Consider the following 19,074-nt stretch of genomic DNA (forward strand, 5'->3'; position numbering starts at 1 on the left):
CCAGCTGCAGTTGCGAATTTTTATTTGCAATATTGGAAGCTGTATTGAAGTCTGGCTAAAAGCTAACTTCCAGCTTGAGTAACCATGCTTTGAAAATTGTTTCTAAATTCCTCATCTGTAGAGCTTTAACAAGCTCTTTATGGGGGGGCAGGGGGGAGGAACCTGGGTTTAGAAAAGTGCACAGCACGTACTGTGTCATGTGTGTTAACACAAACAGTTGTTTTGTGGTGTATACAGGGTTAGTTGTGCTTGTGGAAAGGACGTGATGTTTCTTTTGCAGGAGAAGGAAACTCCTGATCCACACATAGGGAAGATGCACCTTTGTACCTCCTCCTCAAGTTTGCCAGTCCCTGTGGGGGAGACAACGTAAGCCCCTCTGCTCCACTGGCAAATGCATATGCTGGGTGGGAAACCCCTGTTCACTCGAGGGAAAGGTGCAGCAGTAAACACATGGTCTATCTATAACTGACCCCACCTAGATGGTGTTTAGTGCATAGAAGTTAAAATACACCTGCTAGAACTGCAGCAGTCGATCAAGTGCCCGGTGAAGTTACTCAGGTCTCTGGCGGTGCTGGGACCCTGCATGCTGTTCAAGTACAGCTCCATTCCATTGCCAACATGTTACTTTGGACGTGCCTAATGTCACTCATGCAATTAGCTAATGAATTTACTGCAGATAAATTACTCTGTGATACTCCAAGGGTGGCTGTATGCCACCCGCTTCCCACGCAGCAGCTTTTCCACGTAGGCAAGGCCAAGTGCTGCTCTAAATGACTTCAGTGAACCTAAAATGTGTGTTTGGCAATCCTTCAGGTCCTAGCAGCCGACTGCCTGTGTGCTGTCAGGTGGCCTGACAGCGTGAACCCTACGGAGCAGGCATTGAGAGCTCGGCTCCCGTAATATCACCTCCCGTTAGAGCAGACATTCGGGCCCGCGGTCAGGCGTGCCGGGGTGCCTGTGGGCCGGCCGCTGCGCTCCTCAGACGCCGGCTCCATTTGCTGACCCCAAGGCCTACGCGCCCCGGGCCTGCGCTCCCTGCAAGCGCCCGGCCCAGGGTGCCCGGCGGCGGGCCCGGGCGCAGGCCGTGTCCGGGGGGGGTGCCCGCGGGCCGGGGTGCAGCGGCCGTGCCCCCCGCCCCCAGCCCGCCGCGGCGGCGGGGGCCGAGCCGCCGGGGCCGGCGCCGGGCAGGGGGTGGGGAGCGCCCGCCTCTCGCGGCTCGCAGCCGGGTGCCTCCCGCGGGCGCGGCGGGCCGCCTGGCGGGCTGGCTGGCTACCCAGAGTGCAGCAGGCAGGCGGCGGCAGGCACTGAGCTGCCGGCGCTCTCCCGGCCCGCCGGCGCAGCGGGAGCCGGGCCCAGGCGGCGGCGCGGCCCAGAATGCGAGTGTGAGATGCTTCCCCCGGCAGCGGCGCCCCGGGCCCAGGCGGCGGCGGCCCCCGCGTGGATGCGGCTCTGGAGCCGGCGCTTCGCCCTGCACAAACATTTCTATAGGACTCATTCGCCCTGCTGAGGAGATCGGCCCGGCCCGGCCGCCTCTCCCCCTCGCCGCCTCCTCCGCGCCGGGAGCGGCTCCCTCAGAGGCTGCCGGCCCGGCCGGCGGGCATGGAGGGCCCCGGCGGCGCCTCGCCGCTCACCCCCGCGCTGGTGGGCCGCCTCCGCCAGGAGCACGAAAAGGTAAAGGCCGCGGCCGCCGGGCCGGGCCGCAGCGTGAGGACGGGGGCGCGGCGGGGGCCCCGGGGCGGTCGGGCCGGGGAGGGCGGGGGGGGAGGGCGGCTCCCCCGGGCCGGGGCTGGGGGTAGGGTGGGGGTGGGGGTGGGGGGGTGGCGGCGGCAGCCCCCGGGTGGCACGCGCCGAGGCCTGCGTGCGCGGGCGGGCACGTGACGGCGCTGACGTCATGGCCGGCGGTCGAGGCGGGCCGCAGCTCCCGGCGGGCCGAGGCCGGGGGCAGCCGCAGCGGCCCGGGGTCCGGCGCTTCCCCGCGGCGAGGGGCCCGGGCGGGGCGCCGGCAGCGTGCGGGCAGCGGCGGTGCCGCGGACGCGGCCTTCGCAGCGAGGCAGGGCGAGCGGCTGGCCGGGGCCCGGCGCGGTGGGGCCTGCGTGAGCGCCGGGGAGCAGCGGGGCTGCCCCGCACCGCCGCGGCGGCGGGCTCCCTGCCCTCCCGCACCTCGGAGGCCGTTACGGTTACGTCCGCGCCGCGCTCTCCTGAGCGGTGCTCTTCGCCGGCTTCCCGCCTCCCTCTGGCTTTTCCACTGATGGGGCCAGTCCCACACCTTCCTAACGGCAGTCCCGCCGGTGGGCCCCGCGCCAGGCCCAGCGGGTGTCCGACCGGGTCATCTCAGGGGCCAGCTTGGGGCGGGTGTATCAAAAACTAATTGTCCAGGACTAGCCTTAAAAAACATTGATTACGGTTGAAATGGGCGTGAAAGAGCCAAACGCCTCCGCAGAAGCGATTCCTGAGTGTTTGGAGGCCGCGTGTGGCCACGGTACAAAACTCGAGCTACTTTTCCCGCTGCTGACACCTGTGAGCTAAGACGAGTGGGCCCTGCTGGTTTCACGGGCACGGTTTGGGGCTCATAGGCCCCAGCCTTGCAGCGAGCTGTCTGTGGGTATGGGAGTCACAGCGGAATTCACGGTCATGTTCAGCGTATTACTGGCACAAGTACGTTTGCCCAGTCTACAAACTTTCCAACTTTCCTGCTTGTTTCTCTCATAGGATTAAATTGTTTTAAAGCTGCTTCTAAAGATGCACATTAGAGCTCTTGAATTATAATGGAAGACTTAATCTTCAGTGTGTATTGCTTTGGCACACGCTGATGTTGTTAAGAGTAAGAAAACTGAATAATGCGTACGTGGTGTATAAAAATGTGCCTTGTCTGGAATACTGCGTGCAAAACGTGTCTACTTTTGAATAGCACACTAGATCGTTACTAAAAGATCTGCGTAACCAACTGACTGTTAATGTGGATGAACGGTAAGAGGATCTGCTGGAATATTCCGCGTTATCCATTCTGCATGGATAGTAAGCCATTATACCAGTAATTGGTGATAGTAACGAGTCTGCTTGGGCTCCTTCAGTTAATTTTCAAGGTGGTAGAATTTGGTGAAGGATGGTTTCTCTGGCACATTAGTGTCAGTCAGGCCTAACGTGTAAGCGAATGTCTGTCGTAACCACATAGAATTATTCCCAGTTCATGGTAAGACCCCTCTGTAAGCAAGTTTAAGACTCTTCTTAAACAGATCTGCTCCAGTGGAAAAGAGGCCCAGGAGACCATTAATTAAGCCTCTGTTAGGCTGATGTACCAAAATTATATTTTATCATAGGGAAACTTTACATAATTTCTGCAAATTGGCTAAAAAAAATTGAACACTTCAGCTTCAATATGAAATTATACTAAGGAACTACATATCTTGGTTACAATGGAGTGTCATGATGAAGATATAGTAGACTTTCCCTCTATGCAATGAATATATATAATTGGATTACAACAGTATTTTCAGTTATGAAAATACTGTATTTTAAGATGGAGGAGGTCTTTTCATTTCAACTGCCTCTTCTCAGAGATTCATATTTTTCTCACAAAATTACTGAAGTTGAAGGCTCATGTTTTGGTCTTAGCACAAAGATGAGTGAGAATTAGTTATCCAGTGCTTTGGTAAACTAGTAATCGTAGTATGAGTGTCATAACAAATAGTGAAGTTATTTAGCCAGAGCTATATCTATATATACTGGCGTTTAAGCTGGCACATATATTTCTCTTAATTACTGTGATGTTGTGCCGTCCCAGAGATGCTTGATTAAGTATAAAGAAACCTATTTATTCCCATTAGTCTGAAGGCAACCTTTAGTGTAATAGTGAAATACGGCATTATCTATCTGCAGAATTAAAGACAATAATTGAATCACGGTTGGTTATTTTAATACCCAGGCCATTGTACAACCCTGGTTTGGCTATGAGTTTAAGCTTTTAAGTGCTAAAGAGCTGCTCTGGAGGACATGTGAACTGAGGCTTCCTTCCTGTTTAAAAATATTAAAAGAACAGGATGTTCATGACTTTCTGTCTTTAATCTGATTGATGCTGCAACTTCCAGGTTTAGGACCCCTGGTGAAAAGTAATTTTAATTCTTGTTTAGGACTGCTTGCCTGTTGGACAGATTTCATCTTGTTAATTTGTAGTGATAGTAAGACCAAACTGTTAAAAGCAATTTTCAGTGCTCCCACTAAAGGCACTTTGTATAAAAACATGACTTAGAATGTGTATCTTGGGGATAAATTATAGAAGAATGTCTAGTAATTTTCATGATAAAGACCATCATTGGAAGCACAGTGCCTGCGTAAAGTTTTGAATATTTCTGTAAGAAGAATATAATGTATGTATCATGGATTACTTGCAAAAGCAATATATGTTAGCTGAAAATACTGCGTTAAATCTATTGCAAGTTAGTACAGGAATTATAAAATGAATATTTAGATAGGTGGATTCTAATGCTATAGAGCCTGCATTTAAACATACTATTTGATATACATTTATTCCTGCAATCAAATGGGTTGGGATTACTAACTGATAAGAAGTTGACAAGTCAGATCTGTATGATTTGGTAAGACTTGTGTAGACAGTTCACAGTGGGCTGAGACGTTCTGTAGTTTCTGAGATGAAGATGCGCATAATGGGAGATACTACAGAACCAATTAGACCCAGGAGACGTTTGTAGAGTGCAAACACAGGCATGGAGAATCTAAAGGATTCCAGTTTTAGCTAGCAATATGGTGTTTTGGGTTTTTTTGGTTTTTTTTTTTTATATTGTACTGACAAACACATTTTTTTATTTTCCTTTTAGGAAAATTAGGACAAGGAAGTGGCTCTCCTGTCACTCATCATGACAACAAAGCACAATTAGATTTAATGCAGCTATTACCATAACTCGGGGCCACTGTGTGTTATGACATATTCTTAATTTTTATGAATTTTAATGGTGAAGCTGTATAGTCTTTAATTTCCAAATTGTTTTCAAGATCCTGAGTACTTGTAGGTTTTTTAATAGTTAAACAACGTGTAGGTGGGTTATGGGGAAACAAATCACAGAAGCCTAAACTTAGGCTCTGTTAAATTGTCTTCTCTTCTTTTGGGGCTGGCTGCTTCTGTTTAAGTCTTTTTCAAGTACTATCTGTGCTATAAAATCAGCAGCTTGGCAGTTTTAAAGCTCTTCCTGCAGTCTGAAAAAGAGCAGTGGGACTGAGTAGGGTCTTGTACACTCCACGCGGCTGGAGGAGCCACTGGAAATCTGGAATTACTTGCCTGCAGGCTTAGCAGATGAGGTTCAGTGTGCTTTCCAGTGCAGTGTCTCCCAGGGTATTGCACTTTTTTCAGCCTACATCCAAGCTAACAGAATCTAGAGAAAGCTTGGGTACAAGACACCAGTGTAGTGGGACTTCATTTTGCACACTAACTGTTTGAGAAAAGTTAACAGAATGCTTGAAGCTTGGTTTGACGTGCTCCTTTTTAAAAGGACCTGTCTGAAGCTTCATTTGCCGTATTTCTTTTTAAAAGCTACTGGGACAATTACTTCTTAGAAACTAGTGATGGCATTCACTCTACCCTGTCCAGTGCATTTTTTGTGATGATGGGTTCAAGTAATGTTTTCTCATGTGCTGCTTTCAAGTAAAAGGGATAATTCAGTCATTATCTGGAAGTTTTCAATGTAATATTTATTGTTCCTCCAGTGTTAATTGATCATCAGTTTTACTTTTTGTGGTCAATATTTGTCTATGTTCTTATTAGTATGAATTAAACACCCACTAGTTTATATAGTCTCAAGAATTGTGAAATAAATTAACAGATCTTAAATAGGTGGGTTTTTAAATGGTAATTAAAGTAAAACTATTCACAAAAGAGTTTAAAGAGCATTGCCTTTATTCTGGAGTCATCAAGTCGGTCTGTGTTTTGCCTCTTTGGTAACTAAAATGTGTAGTTGAGATTATATCCACAAAATTTTGATGTTACTAAATTGTGCTGCTCCTGTAGCTGTCTACGGATTCTGTGAGTAGGTGCAGTGACCAGGATACTGTTGGGGAATTATCTTTAGTATCTTCAGAGGTCTCTATTCCAGAAGCTATGGTCATAACCTGTCTTGGATTGACTTGGGTACCCCTTGCCTTGTGTATTTCTTTCCTCCTTTGAGACTGTGAAATTGTATTTTGTTTTAATCTGAAGCTTCATCTTGCAGATGGACATGCTCGCTTGGAGCTTGCCATCTTGAGGCCCTCAGAGCAGCAACTGCACTAAGACTTCGCTTTTTGATAGTGGAGCATTAGGGCACTGAGCCACACCATGCAGCTGCTGGTTTTGTGGTCCCTTTTGCCTGTTAGCATAGGCTGCAATTTCACTGTCATAAAAAGGGTGAATCCCTCCACCACTTCTGTGCTAACACTTGTGATCAGACTGCTGTGGGGTAAGAGGAATCCGGTAAAGCATGCCAAAATTGTCATGTCAGATGCCAGCGTGAATGTGGTGGGAGAAATGCAGAGCCAGTGATGGGTGAAACTGGGCTGGCCCTTTGAGCTGTGGCCGTGCTCATACCAAGTTAGAGCAGTTGTGAGCAACCATCTCAGTCACTTGACTGAAAATTTCATCAGTAATCACACAGGTTATCCGGGAAGAAGATGACTTTTAATTTGTTGAACAGCTTTTTAAAGGAAAGGATTTTTTTTGTGACACATTGTTTCTGCCTTTCAGCAGTTTTAGGGTGGCACATTCGTGAGGCTGCTCGGTGACCTTGGCTGGGATCCAGCTTAACCCAAAACTTTGTTGTTGACTTTTTTTCTTCTTTTTTCTTCCTGGATTATTTTTCAGCCAGTGTGGTTCCCTAATGTGGTTGGTTGTGCAGCATCACAAATGTCTGCCAGCAGATTGTGTCAGGGTGGGTAGGATAAGACAGTGGAACTGAGCAGCTGGAGACAGGGAGGGATGATGACTGGTTTATGCAGGACTGCAGCTGCACGTTGAACCACAGCCTGAAGGTATGTCTGTGAGGCAGGTGCCACAGCTCGTCAATTTTAAGCTAGTTAACTCAAATATTGCTAGCAGCGTAGTTGTTGCACCATAGACTACACAGAAACTCGCAAAACCTGCTTGAGATGTTTGTTAAGTTAGATCATGGGAGACTCTGCTGGTCTGCTGCTGTCTTGGTACCTGAGCTAGCTTGGATAAGGTGTAGCCACATGAATGTATTTTCCTGAAGTAAGCTAAAATATTAAGTTACAAGTTCCTTAGGTCTGTGTCAAGATGAAGTTACATGACATGGATACTGACTTGCTACCAGGGAAATATGAGACCTTATTGCAGTTTGTTTTTTGCTTGCACCAGTTTAGTTGGTTCAGGGCTAATTAAATTAATTCACTTAGGGGAAAAGTCCTGCTGCCTCCGGGATTTTTAAGTCATAGAATCATTAAGGTTGGAAAAGGCCGTTAAGATCAAGTCCAACTGTTAACTTAGTACTGCCAAGTCCACCACTAGACCATGTTCCTGAGTGCCACATCTACATGTCTTTTAACTACCTCCAGGGATGGCGATTCCACCACCTCCCCGGGCAGCCTGCGCCAATGCTTGACCACCCTTTCAGTGAAGCAATTTTCCCCAATACCCAACGTAAACCTCCCCTGGTGCAACCAGAGGCTGTTTCCTCTTGTCCTGTTGCTTGTCTGGGAGAAGAGACCGACCCCCAGCTGCCTGCAGCCTCCTTCCAGGCAGCTGTAGAGAGCGATAAGGTCCCCCCCCCAAGTCTCCTTTCCTCCAGGCTAAACACCCCCAGTTCCCTCAGCCGCTCCTCATCAGACTTGTTCTCCAGACCCTTCCCCAGCCCCGTTGCCCTTCTCTGGACACGCTGCAGCCCCTCAGTGTCTGTCTTGGAGTGAGGGGCCCAAAACTGAACAGAGTATTTGAGGTGCAGCCTCAGCAGAGCTGAGTACAGGGGGACGATCGCTGCCCTGGTCCTGCTGGCCACACTATTTTGGATACCAGCCAGGATGCTCTTGGCTTTCTTGGCCACCTGGGCACACTGCTGGCTCATGTTCAGCTGGCTGTCAACCAATACTGCCGGGTCCTTTTCTGCCAAACAGCTTTCCAACCACTTGTCCCTAAGCTTGTAGTGTTGTGTAGGGTTACAGCTGACCTAAGTGCAGGACCCAGCACTTAGCTTTGTAGAACCTCATACAACTGGTCTTGGATGATCGATCCAGCCTGTCCATATAATTCTGTAGAGCTTTCCTTCCCCCAAGGAGATCAACAGTCCTGCCCAACTTGGTGTCATCTGCAAAGTTGCTGAGGGTGCACTCGATCCCCTCGTCCAGATCATTGACAAAGATATTAAACAGAACTGGCCCCGATGCTGAGCCATGGGGGACACCAGTTGTGTCCAGCTGCCGACTGGATGTAACTCCATTCACCACCACTCTCTGGGCTTGGTCATCCAGCCAGTTTTTTACCCAGTGAAGTGTACGCCTGTCCAAGCCATGAGCAGCCAATTTCTCCAGGAGACTGCTGTGGGAAATGGTGTCAAAGGCTTCACCAAAGCTTAGGTAGACACCATCCACAGCCTTTCCCTCATCCACTAAGTGGGTTACCTTGTCATAGAAGGAGATCAGGTTTGTCAAGCAGGACCTGCCTTTCATAGCCCCACGCTGGCTGGGCCTGATCCCCTGGTTGTCCTGTACATGCTGCGTGGTGGCACTCAAGATGGTCTGCTCCATGCTTGTGGTCCTGATCCCTTAACCAGTCATCCCAAGACCCTGAGGTCTCGATTGCCTTTGGACTTCTTGTTGTAACTTCATTGCTACCTACCTGAAAAATCAAAAGTGGATAATAATCTGAGAGCCGTACCAAGGTAGGAAGCTTTCTCTTCCCATCCTTAACCCAGGCCCTAGGGGGGCAGCAGACTGCCCTAAGTGGGTCCTGTCTGCATGTTGTGCCTTCTGTTCCCTTCGGAAGGAGTCTCTTATGACAACCACCCATCTTTTTTTCTTTATGGAAGCAGTTCTGATGCAGGGCATAGGCCAGCTTAACCTTGGTGACGCCTCCTTGGTAGAGGAACCATCGTCCTCATCATTGTTTGGTTCCAGTGGCAGAGCCACGTACCCACTGTGCACGGGCACCTGGGCGGGTGGGGTGGTCACAGGACACGCGCCTGCTGTGCGGGGCAGGACCTCATCGCCGCTGCCCCCCAGCCCTTCAGGCGCTGTGTTCAGCCGGGTGGAGAGAGGACAGGGAATGCTGGACCACGCATCCCGGCTGCCAGCCGGGCCTGTCTCGGGGCAGGCCGGCTGCCATTGCAGCAGCCTGTCTCTCCGTGGTGCTCCTCAGCCTGCCTGCCTGCCGCGGCGCGGAGGAGTTCCTCTCCACGGGGCACGGGGCACAGCCGGCCGCCCAGCACCTCGGTGGCTTCGTGCTCCCACCAGAGCTCTGTGGGGGCAGCCGTGTCCCTCGTGGTGCATGCAGCGCTCGGAGAGGCCGCGGCTTGCTGCCGGGTGGGTCCCTTGCTCCCTGGCCAAGCCATCCCGTGCCACCTGTGCCGGCTTTGTGAGGTGAAATGGCTCCCAAAGGGGGATGACAAAGGGCAAAACAGCATAAAGGTGTGGGGAACCCGTGGGTGGCGGTGGGGAAGCAGGGTGCTGGCTCGTGTGCACTGGCTGTCATGGCGGTGGGCTGCCGTGCCTACGTGTGCCACGCTCACGGCAAGGTAACGAAGTCAGGTATCCACAGCAGGGGTCACAACCTAAAACAGTCTGAGAGGGCAGAATTTCCCAGCTGGCAAAGAAAAGATGAGGTGATTTCTGCCTGTTTTAGAATTCTTCGATGTCTCAAGTAGAAGTTTTAAGCTCTCCAAAATAATTTTGGTCAGAGCTTCTATTAATTATTTATTGTGTTTATTTATTGGTGAATAATAGTTATGTACTATTTTTTCTGCAAAACTGAGAGACTCACTTGTATGTACTCAATTAATAGAAACCCAATAGATCTTCACTTGTTTTCGTGTAAAGAAAGGTAAAAATTGTCATTATATTATTAAATAAGATTTTTTTCTTTTAGCAGTTGTTTGCCATGATTCAGATTTCTTTCAGTCTCTCTTTTCCTTCAGTATTCTTTCCAAACACATTTCTTTAAAAGGCAAAAGTTTCCACCCAAAGGGGGATTTATGTTAATAATTTGTTGAAATGCAGTGTTTTTGAGTAATATGATTTAATAAATGAATATGAGAGCTCAGAAATGCTTTCTTCCTTTTCCATTAGATCATACAGTGTGCCAACAAACTGAAGAACTTCTAATAGTTTTATTTCGTTTTTTGATTGAAAATGGGGCTCTAGGAAAAACAATTGTGCAAATGTTAATTCTGTCTTTCTCCATCAGTGATTGCTGTGTTTTAGGCAAGTACTGTGTAGTTTCCTAGAGGAAAAAATGAAAATTCGTTTTAAATGTTTATTTTGTGTGTGGCTTGTTACATCCTTGTTACCAAGAGATGATTAAATATTTGACCACCCGTTAGTGTTCTTCTGTAATGTAAAGTCATATTGTGAGCTGGTTATTTCATCAGTAAACTTCTAGGGTTTGGGGGTGTGACAAGAGAAATCTCATGCATGAGTTGCGTGGCAGAGTGGGTTTTGGTACCGCAAACATTTACAGATGGAGGCAGCTTATGTGCACGTATCAACTGCAGTAAATACTCGAATGTGGAAGGTTAAGCAGTTAAAACTGTGCAGAGTTGGAATCATCTGAATTAGGTCAGTAGTGGAAATTACCTTGGATTTATCATGAGCCTTACAAATGTGGATCTGCATTTCAGAAAACCAGCATACACCTCCACTGTAGTTTGTGGAAGGTTCTGAACAACAGAACCAAGGTTGAGACTAAGGTATTTACACAGTCCCAAATGGCAGGGACAGTCTCCTGAAGGCAAATCATTGGTTTTAGACTTTATTAGACCCTTACTTTAATTACCACCTCATTACTTGCTCTGCTTCCACAAAAAGTATTCCATACTGTCATTTTCCCTAAGTAACTGGAAATGTGATTGAAAGGGATGTTTAAAGTGAGACTAATTCAAGATTAAATAGTCACAAATTATATTATTGCTACATGTAAACAAATTACTTGCATATCTGATTTTATTCAGATTACTTTTCAAGTGGTAAATAATGCTTTATCACTTATATAGTGCTCTTACATCTTTAGAGTGCTTTTCTCACATTAATTAATCATCATTAAACACTCTGAGGTGGGTAGGTTAATACTATTATCCCCATTTTGCAGATGAAGAAATGTAGACTGAGAGGTTCTGATTTGCTCAAGGCCATATAGAAGAAATAGAATCAGAGCTGGGATTAGATCGGTGTCCCTAGCTTCTAATTTCAGAAGACCAGCCAGATTGTGAGCCACAGTTTGAAGCAAAATACTTAAGTATGCATGTAGAAACAGCACATATTTACCTGGCCTCTTAGATACCTAACCTGCAATTTGTTTAAATGGAAACTTTGCTTTTATGCCATGCTGCATATTTCCACGTTCAGACCCACAAGTGTGGGAATAGCCTCTCATCCATTTAGGAACTCTGTCTAATGTCATGTGGTATTTTAATTTTCATCATTTTCTTTAAAATTAACTTTCACCTTAAAAATACCAGTTGCTAGTTCTTTAGACTTGAACATAACTGTGTGACTCAGATATAGCAGGTTTAGCATTGGTACCTGAAACTGTCTACGGATGATACCAGTACCAACTCTGTTGCTTATAATTTTCCATGAGCTGGGACACAAATGAAATTCTGACTCGGCACCTTGCCTTATTGCTGTTCTGAACAGATGAGAGAGAGAATTCACCTTCAGTGTGCTAAAACCATCATCTTTGTAGGCAGTGCCTAGCTGCTTAGTAGAGAGTGAGACCGGCATGTACGCACTCCACCTTGGAGAAGTACCTACATAAAACAAGAGTCTCGGACTGGAGAGGAGAGCAGAACTGTTTGTGCATCACCTTGATAATCGGAAGCACCACAGGGACTTATATTCAGCTGTTAGTAATGGGGGCATGTGCAGAAGCAACAGGTAAGGAAGAGTGATGTGGAAGAAGGAGATGCCCTTGTACGTCAGGGTGATGACCTGCCTGCTGGGGAAAGGTAGGGTGATGTGGAACAGGTTAGAGACCCGTGGGCACACACAGGTAAGAATCAGCTTCACGCTACAGCATCCTTCTCACCTGTCTTCATTCCCAAGGAAACATTGCAAGTGATAGTTGTGTGTGGCTTCTGATCCTAGCCCTGTGTTAGTGGTTAAGCTACTCGGCTTCCAAAATCAGTGCAGTGCTTTTCATGGAAAAGTTTCTGAGCTTTTCAGATGGAAGATCCCAGAGAAGGTGGAGTATGAATAGATACATTGGAAAGAGAGAAAGTGTTGCATACAAAAGGAATTTTCTGCTTTCAGATAGCTAATGAAGTCTTTGGCTGTATGATACAAGTTGTTTAGGGTGATTTGGAGTCACTAGCCTGCAGGCTGCCTTGTGCTTGGATTGGCACGGGGGAACTGGGGGACAGTGACTGTAGGTCTGAATCTGATCGTCCTGCTCTGCTGTGACTCTGCTTCTGAAACCTAGAAACGAGATTCCCTAAAAGCCACAACGTACACTTCCCTTTAAATAGCTCAACCTAGTAGTAATGAGAGCAGAACCAACACATAATCTCCTGCTTTAACAGCGTGGTTTTTAATCCAGAAGTTATTAGGCTTTGGGTTACAGGTGCCCAGAGGTGGGCTTGCTCATGGAGCTCCCAGGTACGGCTCTGTCCGGCCAGGGGCTTGGGAAGCACTACATTTTAACAGGCTGCTGTTGGGGGAAAGGAAGGAAACAAGGTATTTGCCCATTTGCTTTCTGTTAAGACTATGGAATGTGTTTCCTGACAGTGGATCCTGTTTTAATAACCAGACCTATGATGAGGTAATGTTAAGTTTGAAGCCAGAATATTTTAATAAATATTTTAGTATGCAGATAAACCATTGATAAATGTATGCATTCACAAACTCATACATTTTTATACCTAAAAGGGGACAGTTCAGAGTTTATTGATACACTTCCACTATGGTATCTTAAAAAGTACTGCATAGTTGGTGGCACGAAGTGTCCAGACAAATTGAACTCAAATGAACAAACAAACAGGTCGTTCATTTTATTTACCCTGAAAGGAATTTTCATTCTTAATTGTAACTCTAGATATAAATTATGTGTGGAAGATAGACTAATAATTTTCCTCTGTTTGATTAAAGGCAAAGAATCAAAGATTTGTTTATATATTTATCTATTTGTTTCTTTGCTGTGATAAGACCAGTTGTTATCTAAACAGTGGGACTGACCTAATAAAGGACATATGCATAATTGATCTCCATCTGTTTTTCAATATTTATTTTCTCTCTATTTTTGTAATAGAGCTCAGTTCCAGAAGTGCAGCCTGAAACATTTTGAAGGTGGTATATTTTAGCGCTTCTGTAAAAGGTCTCATTTTATGCTGGCCACTGAAACGAAAAGGTTTGTTGTTGGTTCCATCCTTTAGTATCCCTTCAAGAGAGATTATATCAAAGAAGAAGAATTAAATTAAAATTGATTGGTGTTATTGATTTTTCTTTTCCTTTTTTTTTTTTTTGAGGGGATAAAGGGTGATGGAAACAGCATATGCCCCTATGCTGTTTTACTGATGGACTATTTTTTAAAAACATACAAAGCATATGTGGCCAATTTACATATTTACTAATTAAAAAAGCTTCCTGGCAACATTAAGTAGACTATCTTCTGTAACCTTTAACATTGTAGCTAATGGATATAGCCTGGAAATTTTCATAGAAGGTCCTCTAAATAATGTAAATGATTATGAATATGTAACTAGTTAATATGCAGCTACGAAAGGATTATCATGTAGAGGTTAATGAACATGCTGCTCTTATGGTTTGCAGGGCTTTTCTTTTTGTGCTTTTTGCTCACTTCATGCATGGAGAGTCATGTATTAGGAATGGAAAGCTTCCTGTCTTTTCCATCTTCATCTGTAATGGGGCAATTAAACTGGAACTTTCTTAAAGGATTTCATAAATATTTTTGTGTGCTTAATTATGTTGTGTACTTCACAATCACTACCAAATTTGAAAGAAAGAGGGGTGCTGATAGACAAGGCTCCGACTCTTCTACTTGTTAGTAGTGGGCTCCATTGTGTGTTAGCATTGTTACCAAACGTTGCTGTTCCTTATGATTTATACCTTTTACGGAAACTTTACTCTTAAAATGGTCTTAATATTAATAGTATGAATTAGATTTTTGAGTTGATGTCCTGTAGAAGCCTGTATATTTGCTCTTAATCTTAAAAGTAGTTAGCTTGCACATTAAGGGAAGTATTTGCTAGTCATTTGATTTATGGAAGTTTAAAGCATGTGATAAATTTAAACTTGGCTTACACGGGATGAGCTACCTGGCTGAATTTCCTGATGGATTATGAAATAACGTAACCACAAATGTAGAGCTGATCCTTTTCATTTAAGTACTTTACTCTGTTTAAAGAATTATTAGCTCACAAAGTAGTCCCATTTTTTTTTTAACTCCTATATGAGTAGAAAGTGCAGGGTCTGAGATCTGTTCTGCAATAACTGCACATATGCTAACTGAAAAAAAATATTGTCTTTCATTCCGTTGTTTGGAAAAAAAAAAAAGAATTATCTGCTCCAGTGATTTCAGTGGTACTTGAATGTATGTTATTGTTTTCCCTGCAAATTTTCTCATTAATTGCTTTCAAATGTTAGCATTATTTTGGCTATAGGAAAAACAAAATTTGTGGAAAAAAAAATATCCAGAAAATGCTTATATTGAGAAGATGTCTAGACATATTTAATTGCCTCATGGCTTCATTGCATTTCATATAATTGAATGAAATTGTTTGTGTTATATTTTTGGTAACCATTATTCAGAGATCAGAATATGTTTTGAAAGAGAAAATCTCCACGTAATTATGTCAGAGAAGGTCACAGGTTTCAGCATCTTGTCTGTTTGCTGTATCTACACAGTCTAAAAATAATACAGTTAAAAAAGAGGAAAAGTATTTCATTTTAACAATGGGCTTTATCTTGTAAATTATTTTGGATCACTTGGAAAAGCCTGTGGCATAAGGAAATAAGTAAAATACTCTGATTAAAACTTCCTTTTTTTGACACCCAGAAACAACAAAAGGGAAGCCAGCAGCCCATAATGGTGTCAGATATCCCTGTATTTAAACACCACAAAATTAATTTGTGCTTTTTCAAATTAAAATGGCCAGTAGAAACATTTGTTGATGTACTGATAAAGGAAAAAATGGTTTTGGTGCTGTGGGGTTCATTTGTTTTTGTTTTTTAATGGTTGAGTATGGAAGTTACATTGATGTCTTACTATAATTTATGTTGTTTTCTTATTCTGCAAACATGTAACACTGAAAATAGATCTGCAGATTGCACAAAGTACTACTTATCTTATACTGTGTGTCACGTAATAGTTATGGAGCAGGTATTGCACCAAAATACGAATTGAAAAGCTGTAATTTTTTTCTGTGGTTATCAGTCTGCATTAGTGTGTGATAAAGTGTGCTGCTTAAGAACTACCATTCACATGCCTTTGCACTGACAAATAAAAATGTATATAGAGACACTACTGAATCTGTAAAGCTACTGTTCTAGTTTCTGATGCATTGACATTGCAGCTGTGTGCTTAGCCTTGTTTTTTCATGAGTAGTTATCTGTTTTAATGACAGGTGGTCACTAGCTGCCAAGAAAAAATCCAGCACTGGTAAGTGAATAATGTTTGATTACATGCCTAAAATACTGATGAGTAACCTAGTTATATTTTAGTAAAGTGTTGCTATTTATTCTAATGATAGCCAAATCCTACTAGCATGTTGTGGGAATTATAGTTAGCGATCGCTCAGAATTGTTGCAGTGTACTCTCTTTAAAATGTATATATTTTCCAGTATATCATTACTTTAAATCACAAGTACATTGAGCCTTAGTGTTTATACTCCTGTTTTAAATACCCAGCTCATTCGTTGTTTTTCCCCAAGTAACCTTGTGGGATGAATGCTGAATTTGCCTGATGGGTGAAAAGGTACTCCCAGGGTAGAACTGATTATTCTTGTTTTCTTTCTAACTATGGAGCACGTAGGGAAATTCTGCCCCGCCACCCCACCTTCCATGTGCTAGATCAATGTGAAAGTAATGTTTCCCTGGTTTTTCCCCTCTCAGAAAAGTATGTGATAAAGCTTAGTTTGTAATGCTTAGAAAGAAGTGGTTTGTTATGTAAAAAAATTATCTCTGGGCACTTTTTTCTCTGTTGGCAATCTATGGTTAATAGAAAACATGCTTAGTAAATAATAGTTTTGTATGGCATCTGAGGAAAATGTACATTTAATGGTGAATGAAATCTTATGAGTTACTGTGAGATATAGCAGTTGATCTTACAGATATCAAATTACAATATATCCATGCTGTGTTTACCATGATTTTACTGAGAGAACAACAGGAGCTGTCTTGATTATTGTCTGCAGGGTTATTGCAGAATCACAGCAACTGCCCCTTTAGTGGTGAGATTAAACCTTTGGTTATACACCATCAAGCATATAATATTTTAAATTTATTTTAAGAGGCTTTTTCTTCATGCCTGAAAGATCTCCAAGCAAATAATTTATATTTAGTGTGTATCAAATGTTTTTAGTTTAAATGCACATAGGCTGCAAGCACTGGATAAGAGGAAAAAAATCAAGGCAATCTATACACATCATCATATTAAATTCTGACTATTGGCTTGCAAAAATAATCTAAAACTAATATGTTTCATTTATGTTTAAAATTCAGAGACTGCATTAATTTTCAATAAGGGAAATATTATTGAAGTGCCTACTGGTGCTGCTGTGGTGAAGTCAGGCAGAATATCCCCAGCAGACATACTTTCCCAGGAGCTTTGCAGTGTCCATACCAGTTTGGTCCTGTGTGAAATTCTGCATGTACGTTCTTTTACTAAGAGACAGTATTTTTCAGAAATAAACTACTTAACAGAAAACCTTAACATTTGAACAGATTTTTAAGTTTGGAAGGTTGTGACAGTTATTTCCTCTTACCAAAATAGCTGGGGTTTGTGGCGTGGGGTGGGAGGGCTGGCTGTGGAAGGAGTTGCAGGTGTGTTTGCTTCTATGCAAACTCTGACCATGGCCCTCTGAACTTGGGGGTTTGAGGCACAGAATGTCAAAAGGAAAACCTAACTTACTGATGCCTTTTGTGTGGAAAAAGCAGTTTATACAGCATCCATACAATCTTTATAAAAATTATTTAAAATTTAGTACCCTTGTTTAGATCTTGATTGTGCAAGAGCTGAGTGCTCTTGTTTCAACTGGGTAATTTGTTCATGTAAGACCTTTTAAGTAGTCAGTGACACAGAAGAATGTTAAATAGAATTGGGTGAATAACAATAGGGTTTTAAAATGCTCAGCTTCAGTATATTTCCATTATTCTCTTTTTCATTTTTCGTACACTTTTTGAAGTGTATTTCGAAAGCCATGACTCCAATAATGGGTCTGGTGTGGGATTAAACATCTAGACGTGCATTTCCCCTTCTAGGGACGTGTTTATAGAAGTCCCAGTATTCATCCTCCCAGTTTACTTTGGTTCTTCATTGCACCTTGGGACTGAGCATAATGCCGGCACACCCCAGAGCTCCTGTGACCATCAGCTATAGGTGAAGAGGGAGATCAGCTTCTTTCTTTAAGTAATGCTGTTTCAGACCAATTAATTAAAAGGATTGATTTTAATTTTCTTTATCTCCGTGGTTCAGTTTAGGATGCGGCCACACTTTCAGAGATTCCCGTGGTGGAGTTTTGATCAGCAAAGGGCAATAGTCCTGCTGGAAAAAGAAACATATTTTGCTCTGTAAAGAAAATAGCTTTTGTAGCAAGTGATTTCTCCTGTACCCTAATCAGATTATTCAGTAATGGGCAGCAGTCAGACCTTAAAGGCAGTATCTTCTTTTCAGATTAATGAAAAAATGTTGAGTGACTTTCAGCTATGAAACAATGGGAACGTTTAATCCTGCTGCAAGTGGGGGGATATTCATACTATTCTCTTCCCGTGGAGTCTTCTCTTCACGTTTGAGACATGGGCAAGGCCTTTTGCTTGGGGATCGTGTTTGTTTTTTTGGTGGATGGTTGGGGTGCATCAGTGTCCATTTCTCAAATAGAGATCGCTGTGAGGCAAAGGCTGGATTCTACAACTATAATTAATTGTTATTGCTGACACCAAGTTGTCATTATATTGGTCCCCCCACCCATCTCATCTCCGCGACTTTTGTTAAGAGTCATGAGTGTGTCCCTCCTCTTTGAAGGAAGTGAATTCTGTTTTCACTTCGATGTGGGCAACGGACAGAGAAGCTTGCCTAAAATGGCTGGGAGAAATCTGCTGTCCAACTAAAGCAGCAGCAAGCATCTTTTGTAAGTCAGTTATGGAATACCGTTTTAATGTCCAAGTGGCATAAAAAAATAAATTCTTTTTTTCAGAACCAGTTCAACAACTTAAAACATGAAGTACTCTAGGTATAAAGTAGGGCGATAACAGCAAAGTTCAACTGTGGAAGCAAATGAGTCAAAACATAGGATTATCAGATAATTTTTCATAACGAATGCTGAAGAAGATTTCACTCTGCTTATGAATCTAAGAAAATCAATGATAATATTTTAAGAGTTGTGTTATCAACTATGACATTCATTTTTCAGCACATTTATAGATTGCTTTCCTGAATCATCCTCAGAAAACCTGTAATTTGCATCTTGGGTCAGCGTTGTTAACTGTGCTGCTCTGTGCTTTCAGTTGCCTTTTATTGCAATATTTACTACCATATATATGTTTACTATTTTGAAGTACAAGTAAACAATATCATCAAACCTGACATTTATATGCCAGCTACTTCATGCAGGAGCTGATTTCTGACCATCTTCAGAATGGCAATGGTCCATTAAAAGACTTTTTCCAGCAGAATTTAAGTATTTAAGAATGTCTTC

General features: G+C 43.7%; 1 protein-coding gene across 1 annotated transcript in view; it reads left to right on the forward strand.

Moving 5' to 3' along the window:
- Positions 1 to 1,198: 1,198 nt before the first annotated feature.
- The window catches only part of URI1 (URI1 prefoldin like chaperone), a 44,833-nt gene continuing 26,957 nt past the window's right edge, over positions 1,199 to 19,074 (forward strand). The window contains exons 1-2 of the mRNA XM_055726267.1: positions 1,199 to 1,671; positions 15,786 to 15,820. Of these exons, the coding sequence (XP_055582242.1) occupies positions 1,600 to 1,671; positions 15,786 to 15,820 (107 nt within the window). The 5' untranslated portion in view covers positions 1,199 to 1,599. The remainder of the gene's footprint in view (positions 1,672 to 15,785; positions 15,821 to 19,074) is intronic.

This window comes from Falco cherrug, chromosome 14 (genome assembly GCF_023634085.1).
Source record: "Falco cherrug isolate bFalChe1 chromosome 14, bFalChe1.pri, whole genome shotgun sequence".
Lineage (NCBI taxonomy): Eukaryota > Metazoa > Chordata > Aves > Falconiformes > Falconidae > Falco > Falco cherrug.